Source organism: Liolophura sinensis, chromosome 6 (genome assembly GCF_032854445.1).
Source record: "Liolophura sinensis isolate JHLJ2023 chromosome 6, CUHK_Ljap_v2, whole genome shotgun sequence".
Taxonomy (NCBI): Eukaryota; Metazoa; Mollusca; class Polyplacophora; order Chitonida; family Chitonidae; genus Liolophura; species Liolophura sinensis.
This window is the reverse complement of record NC_088300.1, coordinates 46416764-46437439: the sequence shown is the minus strand read 5'-3', so window position 1 is coordinate 46437439 and position 20676 is coordinate 46416764. Positions and strand designations below refer to the sequence as shown.

The window sequence follows — 20676 nt, the reverse complement described above, 5'->3', positions numbered from 1 at the left end:
AAATTCCATACAAAGAGATAAGTGTGGATATCAAGAGACAAGAGAATATATACAAGAGAAAAGCATATTGCAATCTCCATCGTAATAAATTCACGTCATTCTCTAACAGTTCAAAGGGTCATGAAGGGCATTTGGCGGAGAGCGAGCCAAGGATGACCGGATATACCACATAAAATCCATTTAATTCATGGGGTGGGGGGGAGCTATTGGGCTTGGGACGAAGGACAGGCTATACTTTTAAGCATAAGCTACTCAAACACTCTTGCAATAACGATTTGTGGAAACATATATATTCCTACGCCACAAGGTCAAACAACAAATAGTCCACGAGCTCAAGTAAACTGCTATTAACCACTTTGCTCTTTGAGTGTACGCTGGAATTTAATGTATAAATAATGCTATACAACTGGTCCATTTAAGTCTAATAGGTTTTCCATGCATCAATGAAAAATAAGACGACCTTTCCTGGAGCCCTGAAAGGAATACTTCTGTATTTATAACCGATATATACTGAAAAATAGATGAACACTAAAAAAATACTTTTAATCTGTTAAATTTGACAGAAATTATGTTCTTTGAGTGATGCTAGAATAAATTTGGTTATATCCTGTTAGCTTAATAGAATCTTTACGTTGAATTAATAGAATATGTACGTTATATTTGACAGAACAATCTGCTGCATTCCAGCATCACTCAGACAACACTTTCTATTAAAATTAATAGAATATTTTTTTAGTGTTGGGATGGCTTATCATCATAGGTGATCTTGTTACCTTAGTTATATCAATATAAATTGCTGTTAACATCTCTGCTTTTTTAAATCTAATTTCGCTTAAGGCAGGCGGGGTGGTATCAGCTGCTATTTTCTATAAGCATTTACATGAATTTTTACAGTAAAACCTTAACTGAGGCAAGTTAACAAGAGGCTATCGAGTCTGAATGGTTACGTGTGACTATTTGGCAACTATCACACTATCTTCGATTTGTTCTGAATGCTGTTAAAACCTTTAATACAATGTGATCACCGTATCTGTGCATGTATTAAGATGCACGGAACACTTAGCAAAGCTATTCAAACATATTAAAACTGTACTGTAACTATACTGAGTATGACCCGCACGAAAAGCAACTCTTATGAGAGTAATTTAGGCTTAAGACACTAAAAGCAATTTTTCTTTGTCTTGAATTCTTCACATGAAAGGGTCAAGGAAAAAGCTCAAATATCTACAAACTCAAATAACCTACATGTTTTTTTTTTCACGTTATGCTTAAATATCGAGCCTTTTTGTTTACTGGAACAATATAACACATTGATGAAGCCAGTGTATTCGCAACGTTTTGCGTGTATGGTATGTAGCATACTATAAGAAAATTCAAAATCTGTATGGAACCATTTAGAGCATACAAATGGACCTGAATTTCAACTGGTGATCTTAAGGAAACTCTCATAGGCCCATTTCTTACTGAGGTATATACCATTGTGAACTAGGAGATAAATCTACCTCTACAAGACTTCCACTTGAAACCTTGTTGGACCTCCAACAAACAACTTCATGGTTCAGTGTACTTACCGAAAAGAACACTTCAGGGCAGACCATGGAATTCTTTTTGTTGGGCATCCAGCATGCCCTCGTTTGCAAGTCACTCATACGGCCTTACCAACACTCAGACCATACAAAGTACCCTTAGGTCGGTTTCATGAAGCTTACTTAGCGTTAAGTTGCCCTTAGTTAAGTGCACTTTGTATCTCCACAGCATACGTTGTCATGGTAGTTAAGGGCTTACGTAGCTAAGTGATCTTCATGAATCCGGCCCCTACTTGTTTCACAATATCACGGTTAATTACTGACGAAGTTGACATATGTTAACCATTAGTCATTGCGAGGTACTTTTGGAGGAAAAAATGAAAGTGTTAATTTATGTCTTGGAAATCACCACCTATATACAAATGTGGAAATCATTGGCATTTATTGGTTGCTCTCCGATTGAGTCCCGGGAAATAGAATTTATATCATGATTCGATCCCATTGTTGATTGCGGCTCATTGTGTTACCTGCTAATACAGACAAGAGAACAATGCCCCCCAAAAGATATCCTTACCTCCGCCATGGAAACAGTTGCCTGTCAGCAACTTTACCGAAAATGTTTTTGAAAGATTGGGATGCAAGTTTAGGCAGGGTTTGATCTTGGCCAAGCACCAATCGATTACATTTTCGTCCTGATCCGTATTCAAGAATTTTTCAAACGATTCTCCACTATTGTCACTTAGGATACAAATATTTTTCTTTTACGTTGTGACATTGGCTAGCAAAGTAATGTCCCTTTCAGTACAGGGACTGGATTGTGGCTAAGCTTTAATGGAGGAATTTGTACATTTAGCTAAAAAAAACAAAAAGCCTGTGACCCTGGGAGTGGAACTGAAGACAGTATAAGAAATCAAATCAAGCACCAACAGCATCAACTTGATTTGCAATAAAATCTACCTAGGAAATTTGATATTTCATTCGTTCATTGCATTCAAACAGCGACTGTTGGTGTGTCCCATTCTTCCTCCGATGTCAACATGGTATTTGGATTAAGTACAAATATAAGAATTAAATCTGTTTGTTGATGAACTCGGATGTGAGATTCGTTGTATTCTCCAGGACTACACTGTGCAGCTTATTCCCCCTCTCCTTCTATTATGTACAGGCAGCCCCAAGCGACAAACCAGACGTAGTCTAATGAAAATTGACTTCCAGTAAGATGCAAGAGCTCCACTTCGAGAGAATAGGAGAAAATCGAAACAGATTACTTTTCATCAGAAGACCATCCTGTTTTCAACGGCGCCACGGACAGAAAAATCCGAGTTATTTTTCCTATGGGGGTTTCTGAGACTTCGTTACCTGGATTTCCTCAACCTTTAACTGACGTGTCTGACGTCAGAATTACATTTCCGCTCACAACAACCTGAAAACACAGTCAGCCACAAAAGACAGGCAGTGTGGCTAATAGCAGCAACACAAGCCATTCCCTGCAGGCCAATGAAAGTTTTCAAGGAATAATAACTATACAGAGAAGAATTTCGAGGCCACCGAACGCCTCGAGACACAAGAAAAAGTGTTCAGAGGGCAATAGCGTGCATGCCATCATCGTCCACGCAGAGCATAAGGCAATTCCTTGTTGTCATGAACATAACAGCTTCAGGAAATAAAGAAATAGTTTCATACAGCACAAGGGACATATCCAATGGCTGGCCATTTTTAACAAGTTTTTGCTTTATGGAACTCTGATTGGAGTGGTTTTGATACGACGCCCAAAAGCCTCTGTAGCATACTGAACATTTGAAAGTAAGCGCTGGACAGGCTTCACGGTCCATTACACATTGACACAACGAAAAGCACATTCCAGGAGAGACCATGGAATTGTTTTTGTTAGAGATCCACTATTTAAGAACTAATGTTCATGTCAGGGTAGTCTAACGGTAGTTTTACATCAAATCGATGTGGAATCGTTTATATTTTAGGTCGAAGGCGAAGCTATGTTAAACTATTTCCAAATGTTTCCTTAATTGTCCTAAGGTAATTTTCACAAACCTTTTCACAGCTTTCTCCTTAAATGGTGTGTAGTTTAGAATGCCATATGGATACATGATTTGCGAGAAACGTTACTAACTACATTTCTTTACGAAGCCTTCAGGAAGTGGACCCTGTGGAATATGCTATCAAACGCTGCCAAATATCAGTAGCGATTATAAAGGGAATGGTGATGATGTGCTCCATCAAACTTTTATACATATAAACGTTTCATTACTTAAATCATGCAATACAAAGTCAGTAAGAAACTTTTAAAACTCATTCCCGCCTTTACAACACAGCGACCCAAAGCTTAGTGTGAACATATTTAATTTTTACATCTTTCCACATAATATCAAACTTTCCGGTGTACATGTGCTCAGAAAACATTTAGACAGTACACAAGTTCAGTGGCTTGAAATTCTTTGTTTCGCCCATCCAATCTCATATTCCAGCACGACGTCAAAGGATGACGTGAGAAGCACTAGGAATTCAGATGGAACAGCTTCCTTCATTAGATGGTATATGTTTATTTGGTTCTTTCTATCTTCACTATCTTATTAGTGAACATCTGCAGACCCGAAAAGGAAAATAAAACACTTTTAAAGACAATTAATATGTAACATGGATGGAAGAAAGCTCAATCAAACTATGTTTAAACCCACAGGTGACACCTCCATGTATTTGATTGTTGCTTAACTCTGTAATACTATGTAACGTTAAACTTCCAATATATTTGGCCAGCGGCTAATTCACCATTTATTGCAAAATAAAACCCTCTAAGCCGTCTTTTCTTTCCCCGATAGTATGTTTCTTTTCTTTTTTTCATAAAGCATTATTCTCGTTACCAAGACGTCATGATGTAAATACAATTTTTCAGTTTGCAAAACTGAAAAGTTTAACAAAATGAACCAGTCTGGAATATACCCTTTTAAGTCTGGACAATTTTCAATTTCGAGACCTTACGTAGGCCTATGTGTATATTAACAAAATCAGGGATAGGCTCCCGCATAGGCCTACCTATAGTAAGACACATGAATCTTCAATTCTGTTTTCCGTTGTAAAACTATATGGTAGTGGGAAACAGCGCAGAGCCCGGATAAACTACAGCCCTTCGTCAGGTACAAGGCCAAAAGAATGTGAAGTTGCGGCTGAAGTTGTACGGACACGAGCATGAGACCTAAAAGGTAAAGAGCTTGTGATCCGCATCATTTGGACAACACCTTAAATTACAGATCCAACGAGAGCACTGTCAATACATCTATACATGTAATGTCATGTCATTCCAGAAGCAAATTCTATCTTTAAAAGACTGAATAGACTGACAGCATTATAAAATGGGTCCTTGATGGTTACTATTAAAGTGTTGCGATGCGAATATTCAACAGAAAGCAAATGTTAGTACAAGTCAATACAATCTAAATCGGTCGATACTCATGGTTAAGCTGAAAATGTTAATAACAATACACTTTACCATGAATAAGGCCAGTACACTATAATTCCATCATATCACCAAGTTTATTAATTATTAAATGATATTTATATTCGTAAACCATGCACGGACCCCTTGACGTGTAATATGGACATATCAACTATATTTTGACTATATACATGTATGTCACAAACAAAGCGCTTTACATAACCCCAGTGTTGCTGTGTTTTCTTTAATTATTCAACACAGCGATGACGGCGAATCTTGTAAAACGAATTAAGCGCTTAAGCATTTAAGCGCTTATTCATTTAATAAAATCATGCATAAACCCAAAATGCATAGAGCAGCGACAAACAAGGGTGGCTTGTTTTCTAGTGGATACAATGGGAGGAAATGTGTCTTGTATACGATCGTTATTGTCATAATGAAGGGGAGATAACAGCCACTTATCACCGTCCGAAATGACGATCGCTGTATCAACTTGATCAATTGTGTGAAGTACCGTAACAAGTACTACGAAGTGCAACATGTCCTCAGTGTATACCTTTATACCCGGCATGGATGAGTAAAAAGATTGAATATGGTATATTAAATACCCAGTGGTTTCTCCACGTCTTAGAGAAGAAAAAAAAAACCCAGTAAATGTGCATCTTTATTTTCTGAGCATAAATCCTACATCAAATTCAGCTGATGTTAAACTAAAGGGAGTTGAATTTGACATAGCTATAAGATCCGTTACAGTGACAAAATCGAACAAGTTCATAAATGCTTGCTGGTCTTCTGATATATGGGCCTATATAACTGAAGAAAACAGTTTATTACTTAATTGTGTAGGCCTACAGACCTGTAACTTGCATTTAACAAACAGATGGATGCATTGGATGTTAACTCCCTAGTCAATTTTTTCATTTAACAATATTATAATCACTACGAAAAGATTTATGTAACAAAAATCCTGTTTACCTGGTGGATGTAGGCCTAAACCTGTTAATGGAACTCACAGGTCCATAAAGAATACTAATAAATACCTGTTCTCCGTATGACCACATCTGCCAGAAAACCACCGTTTTATTTCTGTGTATGAATAAACAGCTTTCAGTGAAACAAAACACATTTACCTACAGGTGTTGATCGGTTTTCTTGAATTATTTTGGAGTGGAAAAACTTATACTACTGTCAGTGTCAGCCAGGTTATAAGCCTACTCGATCAATACCGGGTAGGCCTATAGTAGAAAAACCCATTACCCAAACTTCTGTTTATAATCACACATGTTCTCTCCGATTACTCATTTTCCCAAGCACTAGTGTGCTGCAAAAGCCAGTATATGCCCTGTGGAAGCCAGGCAAATATAATTTAAGTCGCTAAAGCTTAAAACCGAAGTGATATACATCTTTAAAGTAAATTAGATATTCTAGCTAAAGCAGTAATGCAGGGGTTTTAGGATTTTTTTTTTTTTTGTTTGTCACAAATACACACAGGTATAGACGTGATGGTTTCCCCATTCCTGTTATGAACTGTGACAGTGATCTTCTGCTTTTAGCCAAGTGCGTGGACCGTTGTTACCTCCCCTGTGTCTACTAGTGCGCACTGCTTACAGGTGAAAAAATGTTGACTTCGTAAAACATTAAAATATGGCACTGAAACGAAAAGTGGATTCATGTTGTTGTTGCGCAATGACAAAGTAGTGTGATTTTTCATAATCTCGTAAATTAAATAGAATTTAAAAATATGTTTGTTTGAGATTTCTAGTTGTAATTTGTCTTCAAATGTGATTCCAGGAACAGATTGTCCGTGTAAATATCTGGGTTGATAATTTCGAGCTGTCTCAGAAAAATATTAACACTGTCAGGAGATTAGCAAATCCACCAGAGGGCGATTTTTGCGAGGAACGACAACACGTCAAATAGAGAGGATGGCTGCTGACTCTGTTGTGAAAAAGAAAATGCTGTAGTGTGTTATTTCACACACCGTAGCTTTGACTACCCGGGAAGTGGTTAGCAGTCCCCCTGTGGATAAAATGGATTTCCATTCATTATTGTCTATCGCACAACAGAAGCAGAAGGTCGCAGAAAATAAGGTATCCTTCCGTGTGAGACTTGTTTTCATTTGTCATGTCGACCCTCCACATCCACGTCAATCACAAAGTTTTTCCGACTGGCCCTGTTGTTTGGGATTTTTTTTGTTTATATTTACTTAGACCTGGGAAAATCCTAATAAATTGCATGTGGATAACCTCATTGTAGTACTAAAATCACATTGTGGGACGACGAGATGTTCGAATGACTCGAAGGGAAACATAGTGGCCGAGCCATTATATTAACATTTGTTAAATAGTTACACAGTAAATCTAAATACAAAATAATGTCTGTACCAACGATGGCAAAACTGTGTATGTTTACTTGTTGATAATGTATTGTTACTGTTACACTGCGTTCAGCTATTCTGTGTTAAACAATACTCCTTTAGCTGTTTACATATTACAGGGAGTGGATTATAAGTGCTGACATATGTTTCAGTTTTGGCTGAATTTCGACTACCACAGACTCTCGTTTCAAATCAGCATATCACCTGTATGTGCTTATACCACATTCTTCCAAATCAGGGTCACAGTCATCATCATCATCTAAGATCTCCTCTATAAACTATACCCTAGACCTTATGAAAAGGAAAGGTTGGAAACACCATACGGCGTAGCCTCACCCGAACTGCACTGAACTTAAAATAAAGCATAACTTATTTAGGGCAAGTATTTACTTAGGCCAAGTATTTGTCAGTACACTGTGACAGAGTAAAGCTTTCTATGTGGTGTTTTGAGGTACCAGTACGGGCATTCCAGTAATACAGCACTGGATTGAAAATAAGTCCATATTTAGACAGACCAACAACCACCGAGACACTATTATGAAATAACTTAATAACGTTGAGAGAGATGTGTGAATACCAAAGAAAACACAAAACAGTCAATACAGTAAAATGCAAAGAATGATTTTCATTTTTCTCCTTGTCTGTATGCTGCATGTACATGCAGTTTTCTGAAATGATTTTTTGTGTTTTTCAGAAACAGGACTTGCGTGGCCTTAACACAAAGTTTTCTGCTCCTAAAAAGGAGCAGAAGCCAAAAGAGAGGAAATCAGAAACTGTTAAGAAATTAATTAAAGAGAAAGAACTTGAAAAATGGAAGAAAGGTGAGAAGTGTAAAAAAAAAATAATGAAAGATTTTGCCAACTTTACTTTCCATATTTAACCCATTCCTGTGGGTACCAACATGCACAGATTGTGTGAAATATTTGCTAGCCTAATGTTTCACCTTGTTGTACTATAAACTGGTTGTTGAAGAAAAAACTTTTGGTTAAAGGATACATAAAACATTTTGATTTCTAAGCATGCAGTTTAGAACGTGTAATAACATACAACAGTGCTGTACACAAAAATCTTTCAACCTCTGTTTTGAGGGGTAAAAATGGCTTCAGAGTATAATTTTCCTAAGACCGCAGTGGCCAGTCCGGAAATTAAGTAGCTTGTAGTGGTGACGTCAGTGATGATCCCTGTTAAAAAGCACTCTGTGATTGCACAGACCGAATGGGGGTGTGGAACAGACTGAATAAAGGAGAGTGCACTAGAGGTGAACCCATGCAGTGTATGTCAGCTTGTCTATAGTGTATATACATGTAAGTGTAAAACACCAATCACATAAATAAACAAATGTGCGTATATATATGACTAGCAGCCAACCGACAAACAAATCAGGTACAGTCTATCTAAGTGAACGGAGACCAATGTAAATTTATTCAACATGGAAGACGTCATTCAGTGTACAATGGTATCAGTTTGAACTAAGAGTTTGACAGTGACAGCTAAGAGCATTCTGATCCAATCATTTGGGGGAAATGTTGAATCGCTTTGCTTTCCTTGACCATTCCTCTCGAAATGACACATCACATGGAAATCTGAAGGATCTGTCGCCTGAAACTATCCCACTCTTTTTGGAACAGCTAAGAACGACATAACATACCACCTCTGAAGAAGGGGAAATATCCATGAATGATTGTGTTGTGTCCTTGAAGAAAATCTCACCGAGAAACAAAATGGCAGCGACTGATCAGTTAAATAAGCTTAGGGCACTTCCAGGGTGTTCATCGTGCTCTAAGAAAGATTGACGAGGATGTAATGTCCAAAAAAAACTGACCATTGATGGAAAATATGCATAATACAGAGGAGTAATGAACAGGTATAAAAAAGCCAAAGATCAAAATTTGAAAAAAAAATTTCTTGGGTGTAATTTTCTTCATTTGGCTTCATTTGAATCATAATCTTTGTTTTAGAACTCCTTTTCATGTATCCTTTACACACACATTTTTTTATGTTTGTAAAGCATTACCTTTGATGGTCTTGTGGCTGATGTTGTGTTTGCTAACATTATTCACCTAAGGTTTGAATAAAATTGTTTTATTGTTTTCTCTTTAGCACAAGCAGAGATACAGAGACAGAAAGAGGAAGAGAAAGCAAAGAGATTCCGGATCCCTAAGGCCTCGTCCAAGGGAGATTCCAATGGCATCCATAAGGACACCTCCCGTAGCTCTAGTAGTGCTCCCTTGGAGAATGTTTGTGAGGAAGAAGTAGTGATTCATAAGGAGGATTTTGTAAAATCAAGTAGCAAGAAAAGAGTGGCCCACAACCCAGCATTCAATCGACCGCCTGTGACTCCAGTGAAGAGAGAAGAGGACAGTCGACGTCTATCAACAGATTCATCAGACAAACACCACAAACAGCAAGATGTGCCTTCATCAAAACGTTGCAAGTCTACCACGGATATTACACTCAAATCATCTTCTGGGAAATCTGATGACAGGCATTCCTCCAGGTCATCGACCTCATCATCAAGATCATCAAATTCATCGTCTAAATCATCACATTCTTCCAAATCAGGGTCACAGACATCATCATCATCGAAGATCTCCTCTAAATCAGGTGCTCAGATAAACAATGGTCAGAATACATCCTCTCTCACAGGGAAAGCCCTGGCTAAGGCCGCCAATCAACACCAGGTAGGTAAGTCTAATTCTGAGGGGAAACCAAAACCTAAACCACGGCCCATGCCTCCACCCATGGGGTTTGAAGACCTGCTTAAGCTGGCTGAACAAAAGCGCAAAGAGCCGGTGAAAGTAGAAGTACTGGTAAAACCGGTCAAAAAGGAGGAAGAAAATATGATGACGCAAGAGGAGAAAGATAGGTTGTCGAGAATAAATAGTAAGTCCTATAAAGACTGGTTAAAATATGGAAAGTCTAATACTTCCCCTGAGGAACTGGCCAAGCTTGTGCATAAACATGGAAAACCAGCCATTGACAACAACAAATTGGGGAAAGCGGGACTAAGTATAAGCACAGCTATGAAAAACAAGTCTGAGATGGATAAGGCAAAGTTGAAAACTGAAGGCATAAAACGCAAGTTGAACATGAACAACAGTCAAGTGGATTCGAATTCAAAAGTGTCACGATTAAATGATGTTCACAGTAAAGGGCTTGAAAACTCATCTAGCATAAAATCGAAAATTAATCTCAAAGAAAAGTTTCACAACCGGACTAAAAGTGCAGGCAGTGGATTGGGCCCACCTTTACCTGCTGTTAAGCCACCAGGAAAAGATCAACCAAAGTCTGGAAAGGAAAAGTCTGCATTGCCAAGGACTAAATCTGACTCTACTTTGCAGCGACCTAAAGTGCCTTCTCTGCCTGACAGAGCTCGCCCTAAAGCTATATCATCTGGAGGAAGGAAGGAACCATCAACAGCGTCACGGTACTCTAGTACTCATGAGAACGTTTTGGTGTGTGGGCCAGCAAAGAAAGAACAACCACAGAACCCATTTGACAGAATTTATAGCCAAATTCAGGAAAGGAGACCAGGTAATGATTTGAATTTTTGAATGGCTTATTAACAACAATGAACAAGTTTGGGTTTTTTTATGTACTTTTCATTCAATTTATAATCATTACATAAACACATGACATCCACAGGCATTATCACTAGGCTGGCAGTTGAACCAAGACTGTCCAGTCTCTTGATGTTGCTTATCTCCCTTGTATATTTGTCCATCATTGCTTACCTCCCTTGTGTACACACTTCCCATTTCTTGTCTCCACACTTTACTGTGTTGATGTCATACACCAGGTCAGTATACTGATACTTTGATGATGTAATATAAACCAGATATTTGAAGTGATTGCTATGTGCATGGTATTAATAAAGACAGCATCTGTAACATTATACACTTGCAGTGTAACTCTGAAGAATGAAAGGCTCATTTTGACCCAATATTTCGACACTTTATTTGCTTTCATCAGGAAAACTAAATTTCGTGGTGAACGTTACAGATATTTGTACAGGTATGGAGACAAAGCCACACAATGATTTTCTCCTGTTGATAGGCAAATAAAGTGCCAAAATATTGATTCAGAATGAGTCTTTCTTTTTTTTCGGAGTTACATGAATATTGTTTTACATTAACCTAATCAATGGAACAGAAGATATCTGTGATATTGTTGTCAGAATCTGGGCACAAGATACATGAAGTGAGTTGTCCTCATGCAGAAACCTGTAATGGATTTGAAATGGATGACCTGTACATTTTTCTTCTTTGACTGTAATTCTTCAGCATTTTGCATGTTTGTAAGGTGTTTATTTAAGCATATTCTGAAGGTATTATTTTGCTTAGACTGATAAATTTATACTTTATGAAGCCCTGAAATTGGCCAATCCAACCAGTGTAGTGTTGTCTTCAACACCTGATTATAAATGTGCATAAATGGCAGTGATAGCTGCTCTGTTATATGCCAAAAGGTTGAGGAATTAGGGTAATACTGTAATCTTAAGCTGCGTTATTCAAAGGTTCACAGTGAATTATGCTTGCTGTCTCGACTTGTGAGGCAAGTCAGAGTACAAAACATTAGTGACTTTTTGTTATAATACTGTAAATGCTGAATATGTGTGTGTTTTCCATCTAGTGTAGGAAATTAACAGCATGTAATACACCATGTTGCAAATGAACTGAGGCTGCATTTTCCACAATGTAACTAATTAGCAATAGAGGTATACAGTTGAAAATTATACTCAAGAAAAACAGCAATAAGCAGACAGGTGAATATTCTAGTCCCATCAGAAAAAATGACTATGGCTTTACATAAATATATCAAAAAGTAGGTGGTAACATGGACAGCAATGGGTGACTTTTTGAAGGCTTTTTCAAAAACTTGTTCAGTTTAGTGTTTCTGATGTGAAATTTGTATGAAGCAGTATAATTTTTAATTTTATCTTTGGTCAGTTTACCAGTTAACTTTGTGTCCATATCCTTAAGAAAACCAGTTACTAATTACTTTCTAGAAATGTACCAGGTCTGACTATTAATATTTATTGTGTTACAGTTAAGCGTAGGATTACAGAGGAAGAGGAAGAGGATGAGGATTACTCTGATGAGGAAGATGATTTTATTGATGATGATTTTATTGATGATGGCAAAGAAGATGAGGATGACTATCGCAAACACTTGAGAGACCTGTTTGGTTACAGCTACACAGATAGGTATGTCTGGTGCTATACAGATAGGTACATGTATATCTAGTGGTACAGCTACACAGATAGGTACATGTATATCTAATGGTACTGCTAAACAGATAGATATGTCTAGTGGTACAGCTACACAGATACAGTAGGTATGTCTAGTGGTACAGCTACACAGATAGATATGTCTAGTGGTACAGCTACACAGATACAGTAGGTATGTCTAGTGTTACAGCTACTCACATAGGTACATGTATGTCTAGTGGTACAGCTACACAGATAAGTACATGTATATCTAGTGGTACTGCTACACGGATAGGTATGCCTAGTGTTACACCTACACAGAGAAGTACATGTATATCTAGTGGTACTGCTACACGGATAGGTATGCCTAGTGTTACACCTACACAGATAAGTGTGTTTAGTGTTAAAGCTACACAGATAGGAATGTCTAGTGCAACAGCTACATGCATAGGTATGTCTAAGGTTACAGCTACACAGATAGGTATGCCTGCTATTACAGCTATACAGATATGTATGTCTAGTGTTACAGCTACAAAGATATAGGTATAATGTCTAGTGTTACAGCTACATAGATATGACTAGTGTTACAGCTACACTGATGGGTATGTCTAGTGTTACAGCTACACTGATATGTATACCTAGTGTTACAGCTACACAGATAGGCATGTCTGGTGCTACAGCTACATAGATATTTACAATATATATCCAATGTTAAGGTTTATACAGATACTGTACATGTACGGTCTTATCTCTAGTGTTAAAGTTTACACAGATAGGGATGTCTAGTGTTACAGATATACATTGATGGGTATATCTACAGGGGGCCTCCGTGGCTCAGTTGGTTAGCCCGCTAGCGCAGCATAATGACCCAGGAGTCTCTCACCTATGCGGTCGCTGTGAGTTCAAGTCCAGCTCATGCTCGCTTCCTCTCCGGCCGTACGTGGGAAGGTCTTGCAGCAACCTGCAGATGGTCGTGGGTTTCCCGCAGGCTGTTCCCGGTTTCCACCTACCATAATGCTGGCCGCCGTCGTATAAGTGAAATACTCTTCAGTATGGCGTAAAACACCAATCAAATAAATAAATGTAACATCTACAGAGTTAGCTCTATTTATATCAAGATTATGTGTCTAGTGTTACAGATAAACAGATATATATCACTAGTCTTACAGCTACACAGAGGAACTGTACAAGGGTTTGCGTCAGCTATAGTATGTCCTACAAACGTGATATTAGAAAGTTGCCATATACACACTGATGTTACCGGCCCGGATAGCACATTTGGTAGAGCATCCGCTTCAGGAACGGTAGATCCAGGATCAATCCTGGGCAGAGTCACACCTAAGACTTTAAAAGAAGAATTTGTAACTCGCTTGGCATTCAGCATGAAGGGGATAGTGCAACGACTGGTTGACCCGTATCAGTATAATGGCTCAGGCGAGGCGGCTTACTTGCCTTCGGTAAGTCGTCTCAGTGAAGCAGCACTAAATAAAAAAGCAATGGAAATCTGTCTGGCAACAAGGAGGTACATCACATACACAAGGATTCCTTCGTTGTCATATGACTGAAAAAATGTTGAGCACGACACTAAGCCCCAAGCACTCACTCACTCACTCACACTGATGTTTTCTTACTTTTAGGTTCCGTAACTTTGATGACCGTGATGATGGCATGGAGGCGAGTTTTGCTCAGCAGATGAAAGAGGAGGCTAGAAGGTGAGTGATCTCATGAAAAGTTGGCTATTAGACCATAAGTAATCAGTATACTCGAGACACTGTATTCATACAGTCATGTGCAGGCTAGGGACACTGTTGTTGCTTGATATTGAAGCGTACACTAGGTACACAAGTGATTGTCTGCTATCGCAGCGCATTGACTCAGAAACCTAACAATGACTGCAGAGAAGAAGGTTTAAGTCTCCTGTTGTACATGGGAAGGTCTCCCAGGAACCTGTGGATAGTTATGGGTTTCCTCTGGGCTCTGCCTGGATTGCAGTCGCCATAGGCTGGCCACTGGTGCGTATTAAAGTCAAATATTCTTGAACAGAGTGTGAGACACCAAATAAGTAAATATATACGTACAGGCACTCTAGCCTGGTGTTTTGATATCGTACATGTTTTCTCTAATTTTATCCACAGGCTTGGGTTGAATAGTAAAGTACATTTATAGGCTCTTTGCTGAATTTGTACATTAATGTCTTGTGGCTGTACGGTACTGGGTTGTTGTCATATCAATATGTGCGGTGTTATTACACGGTATGTACATGTATTACTACATCAGCATGTCTTGTGTGTTTGCAGTGTGTCTGTATGGTACTGGGTTGTTGTCATATCAATATGTTCGGTGTTATTACATGGTATGTACATGTATTACTACATCAGCATGTCTTGTGTGTTTGCAGTGTGTCTGTATAGTACTGGGTTGTTGTCATATCAATATGTTCAGTGTTATTACACGGTATGTACATGTATTACTACATCAGCATGTCTTGTGTGTTTGCAGTACACGTCTTGGTAAACTTGAGGATTTGGAGGATATACGCAGAGAGGAAGAGGAACTGCGAAGAAAGAAGCTGGCAAAGAAGAAGTTGAAAAGGAGATAACAATTTAATGTAGTTCTTATTTATCCTGTGATCTGCTTTTATGGCATTTGGAGCCCAGTGTTCAGTGTGTTTTGTGTGGCGGTCAGAAGAGAGACAATCTTGTTTGAATTGGTTAACTAGAAAGAGCTTTTGTTCACACCTTTTTTGTTAACATGGAGATGGCATTGTATTTTCCATTAAAGGACAAGTCAGCACCTGGCTAAAACATATTTCAGTCGAAAGCAGGGTTCTCAAGCTTTCTAAAAAGTATCATACTTTATTATTTTAATGAGATTTCACTGAATAACATGTAGAAAAAACTGACAATACTACACAAATGGCTGGTGTGAATTGAGGCAGACATCTTCAGAATTTTATCCAATCAGATTCGTCAAATGTCAAAAGCTGTGACGTTGCCCATGACCTTTACCCATTCACTCCATGAAGTGGCATATCATAACAGAGAAATGCTACTTAGACATGCTGTTTAAATTATACAAGTACATTATTTGTCGTTCATTTTAGTGTTTAGTCAGCAGTTTCTAAATATCAGATATCAGAGGCAGTGAAAAATTTCTTAGGGATGCCGAAAGGTTTATGAGAATAAGATTGCATCTCACTGAACAATGCTTAAAATTAATTAATTCTCATGATATAATTTTTTTTCTCTAAATTTATTACAATTGAAGAATTTAAATTGTGCTCCTTTGTCATTATTTCATACAAGGGATGATTTTTTTCCTGTTTTCTTTCATAAAACACAGTAAAATTATTGAAATGCAGTGTTCAAGCAGAGTTGCTTTCTCTGACGTTGGCAATAACTAGGTCAGTACTGCTCTCATCTTAGAAGCGAACACCACGAAACTGAAGCATACATAGCAGTGACGGTCGAATGCCTAGATCAGCCTCCATGGTGCTTAGATTTATTTCCATTTGCTTCAGAATTGAGCATGAATCTAGTTGTAAAACAATCCTGTTGTACTTTTGTAAATATTTAACAGGGGTCAAAATCACTAGCACAGCCCCTCCAGAGGCTAAGGCTTGAACCAGGAATACCCTGGCCATTTATCTACCAGCTACTTATACTGTAAATGATTTATCAGGCTTACTGTATCAACAGTTCAAGTAGTGGAAGAAATATTCTCCCAGTATGTCCAATTTCCGAGAAAGCTATTTATCACTTGGACCTTCATTGCCCAAGTCCACAACTTTACCTACCATAGGCTACTGCTTTGACTATAATACAGAAAATACGCTTCGACATCAGAGAGCTAGAGTAAACGTGACATCACCTTGATGTCGATAATGGTGATGCGCTGAAGCTGTGTCAAGACGAAGTTTCACTAAACTTTTACTGGGTTGAATAAAATCTAATATTTAATGCCTGTTTAAAATACTTTGAGTGGTAGTCTTTCAGTGGACATAAACATTAGTCAGGTGCTGTCTTTCACTTTAAGTTATTTGCCTTTGTGGTCATGAGTGGATTAGCATTTTACTGGAATTCTGCTATAATCCATTCTGGAAGATGATCTGTGTTGAGTTGCAATATTTTTCAGTTGGGCCATAATTTGGCAAATGGGACCAATCAGAAGGTATTGAACCTTTCATGGTAAAATAAGCCTTATATCCAAGTGAACTAAAATTTTGAAGTTCACACTCTTCAAAAAATGATCAAAACTACATTTATTTTATACATATATGTACAGTTGTAATTTGTGCTTAAAGGATAAAGAAGTTCCAAGCAGTATTAATACTATTTGTCAGTTTACCTGAAATGCACATCTTAAACGTATGTTCTTGGGTGCAGACATGTAAAATTAGATATTCATGCATTTTAAATCATTTAGACATAAATGGGGTTATATTTCTAAGGGAAGTTGAAGTATCATATTTCATGAAAGAGAATGGTGTTTTATTCAACCATTGATCAAAAGCTCCTGTGTTAAAAAAGTAAACGTGTATGCAAATCTTTGTGTACCTGTATACTGGTACTTTAATTTGTCAGTTCTGTGCATAATGACAAGAGAAGAAAATCAGGTCTAAATTTCGCTAGTGGTTATTTGTTGTAAATAGGTACAGTGCATGTTGAATTATTGTATTACCATTTTCAAGTGACACATTTTGCTTGATTCTGATTGATTCATCTATGTTTTAGGGCCCCTTAAGAGTTTTGTGTAAAGTTCGAAGTTATCATTTTAAGGCCTTTATGTGCTTCCCAAAGTGCATTTTTACACTCCAATATTCAGGTGAAATACTGTATATAATGAAAGATGATAAAGTAGAGTTACCAATGTACTGGTAAATGTACTTTAAGGCATGAACCTATGTTTGATACCTGTACAAGGCAATTTATTTTTTATGCCAATTTTAAGTTATGCCAATTATTAGGCCTATGTGTTAGAAAAGTGGTAGGGGAAAGCTAAGTACAAGTAGCCAGCTTAAAATGATCTCGTGGACTAGTTTCCTCACTCAAATTATTTTTCTCTCTGTTTTGATGCATGGTGTGGAGTGCAACCAGTGCTGTAGTTATCTGATGAATTTTCTGTACATGTATTTATTTCTTTGTACATATATTGACAACTTACAGTTATATGATGGGAGCTGGTCGTCTTTCAGTAACCAGGACACAGGAGATGCAGGTTCAATCCTGGCTAAGGACGGGGAAATTTTCAATTCCCCAACTCTCACTGTTTATCTTACTCACAATAACCAGCTGATGACATGTATGTGGTTGTTCACGCAGTCTGCACGTCATAGGTGGCCAAGGTTCGTGGCTTACCTATGACACGCTTCTGTTTCCTGTAACACTAACTGCCAGGGTATAAGTGCCAAAATTACTGAGTATTGCATTTAACAACATAGTTACTGTAAATCTTCAACTTTTTTTGACCACTAAAGCACTCTCTTCAGTGGATTTTATGCATACAATTATTTTGAAAATGACACTGAAACGTGATGGTCCAAGTTAATTTAATATTGATCTGCAGGTAAGGTAATGTAACAGGTAGCCAGCTGTTGAAAAGTTGGCTATGTTGTCCACATTCTTGTTTTGGATGGTATTGCAGGTCAACATGTGCTAGAAGATAGTTAAAATAACATAATGCCATACACCTTAATCTCATGATTAACTGTAATATAGTCATACTGCGTGGAATGAAAGTGAAATATACATACCATGATTAACCTGGAAATAATCCTAACTTGGCCAGTCGTGCGTGCTAATAAAACTTTCCAGCTGCCCACATTAGTAACAAAGTTAAAAAGTTATTTCATTACATGCAAGTTTTGTCCTCAGTTCAACCGTGTCAAAATACTAATGGGTGCAGAAAATTGTTGATGTCCTGCAGTTTATTTCCAGGCTTAAAAGGGTTTTATTTTGAGGGTGTCTGGTAAGCTCAAGCAAGTGTCTCTCAGCCTAATTACAGTGTTCAACAGTTGTTGTGCTTTTCTCTGGACATAGATGTAGATGTACATTCAAGGAAATACTTCTGTACCAAAACATGGCCAAAACACACATACATGTAGTTCACAATCTTTTATTTGTTTAATTGTGTGTTTTGTGAAGAAGGATTGATGAAATATTTAAATGAAACATTGAAGTGAATGATCTCTTGTTTAAGACTTTAAAGAATTGTTTTATGTACACATGCAAATTTATCATTTATCTCTAATTTGTAAAGGTAATTGTGTACGTGGGTGTAGACAGGGGGTGTGAATGCGAGTCAGCTAAGCACGTCCGGTTGAAAAAGAAATGGCTTTTTCCACTGAAATAGGGAATTTATCTTTTGGCTAACGATGAGTGATGTTGGTTTTAAATATTGAAAGACTCATCGTAATACGATAGTATGCGATTTTAGAACATGTAAATGTCCATCCAATGTTTGACGGTATGAAGGTGTTTGTTACTGACCGGAAAAAAGGCTGAATTGGAAGAAAGGCTTTGGGTTGAGATATATGTCCTCCAAATAATTAAAGTGGAAGAAGGTTCGATCTATCTTAGCATTACCGAACTGAAAGTCTCCTTATATATATATATATATATATATATATATATATATATATATATATATATATATATATACGTTGTTTGGGGCTAATTATGGACACCTGGATTATATTTGAGAATTAACTGTTGAATCGTTCGTTAACCCAAGACTGGAAAGTAAGTAAAATCCAGTATGTTGGTTATGTTCCATTCAATGCGTTGATTCCATTATAAAATCATTCTTAGAGAATGGTTATTCCTCTCGATTGTCACAAATATGATTATACATTATTGTTGAAAACCATGGAACAACATAACGGTTGTGAAAAGTTTACTTCGGAGTGTGCTTGTGAAACGGTTTGTGTTAATTCCGCGTCAGTGGAGTATGAATTGTCCAGCACAGATACCACAGGGCCAACACGTAAAATTGACCAGCGACATTTCTTTTTGAACGGATGATTTTGTTTTAATAAAGGGGTCCTATGTTCGTTTTACTAAAAAACATGAATGACAGTGGTGAGAGAACAGGGATGCGAGCGTATAAATCATGTCACAGTTTACCATATGATAGTTTAATATGGTGGAATATGGGTATCTTCTATAATGTCTTCTCTTTTTCTACTAACCGTCAATAAGCCATATTTGTATGTTCATGATTCACCTTACGAATGTTTAAACTAATAAAATTATTTATATTACTTCGATGTCGAATTTGCTCTGTGGTCAAACTATTGTCGTCGTGCATATAAAGTTACGCTGGACTTCTCTCCGCTACGAAATCATTAGATGTGAAACCATACCCAATGCTGTGAGGTCATTTTTAAATGGGTAGATAAAACCAATGCTTTCCTGATTTATCAAGTGCTATCATCATGGTTGCTTCACATGGATATTTGTATTGGGCAAGAATATAAGGTGCATTGTCGCTGGAATTAAGTGCGCAATATTTTTTGTAATGAATAGCAAAATTTTAGCGTTTATTAGTATATTTTGCCAATGGGATAAAAACTGAAATTTTTCTGTTCATATTGTGACGAGGTGAACTAGGTTCCTATTTAAATTGTGGCTGTTCCGTATCCACAGCAACCAACTGGAAGTATATGGCAAGTTTCAACGACGTGATCGCAATAAAATGTCAATCCGCTTTACGATGAGTTTCATATTTGGCATGTGTATACTTGTAGGTTCCTGTTGAGATCAAAGAGGTCACTATTTAAGCTATTGCTGTTTCGATCATACTTCTGGTTTCAGTGGCAACCTACTGAAAATACCAAGTTTCAACGACGTGGTCGCATCCTTCGGATGATTAAATGTTTCATTTTGTTTTGTTCTCGTTTTTTGGTTTCCATGGTAAGTGGTCAGAAATGGAAAGTTTGAATGAAATTTAATACAACAGTAGCAATTCCGTTTAACATGGGATAGGGGTGAATTTGGTTTTATTCCCATGACAACGCACTGAAAAAAGTCAATTTCCACGACGTGAACAGAGTAAAAAGCACACGGTTTCACACTAAAGTGCCAAATTTAGCCCATTTACGCCATTTCAATTTGTT

The 20676-nt window shown here is 37.5% G+C and overlaps 1 protein-coding gene across 1 annotated transcript; it reads left to right on the top strand.

Moving 5' to 3' along the window:
* Positions 1–6868: 6868 nt before the first annotated feature.
* On the top strand, positions 6869–19139 carry LOC135466546 (protein SPT2 homolog). The gene is made up of 6 exons (XM_064744094.1): positions 6869–7064; positions 8046–8172; positions 9452–10885; positions 12401–12557; positions 14198–14272; positions 15060–19139. The coding sequence occupies exons 1-6, from the start codon at positions 7005–7007 to the stop codon at positions 15157–15159; spliced, it is 1953 nt and encodes a 650-aa protein (XP_064600164.1). The 5' UTR covers positions 6869–7004; the 3' UTR covers positions 15160–19139.
* The last annotated feature ends 1537 nt before the right edge of the window (positions 19140–20676 follow it).

Coding starts and splice junctions, on each gene's coding strand:
- LOC135466546 (XM_064744094.1), top strand. CDS start 7,005: ATGGATTTCCATTCATTATTGTCTATCGCACAACAGAAGCAGAAGGTC. Junction 10,886..12,400: donor AATTCAGGAAAGGAGACCAG/GTAATGATTTGA, acceptor ATTGTGTTACAG/TTAAGCGTAGGATTACAGAG. Junction 14,273..15,059: donor ATGAAAGAGGAGGCTAGAAG/GTGAGTGATCTC, acceptor GTGTGTTTGCAG/TACACGTCTTGGTAAACTTG.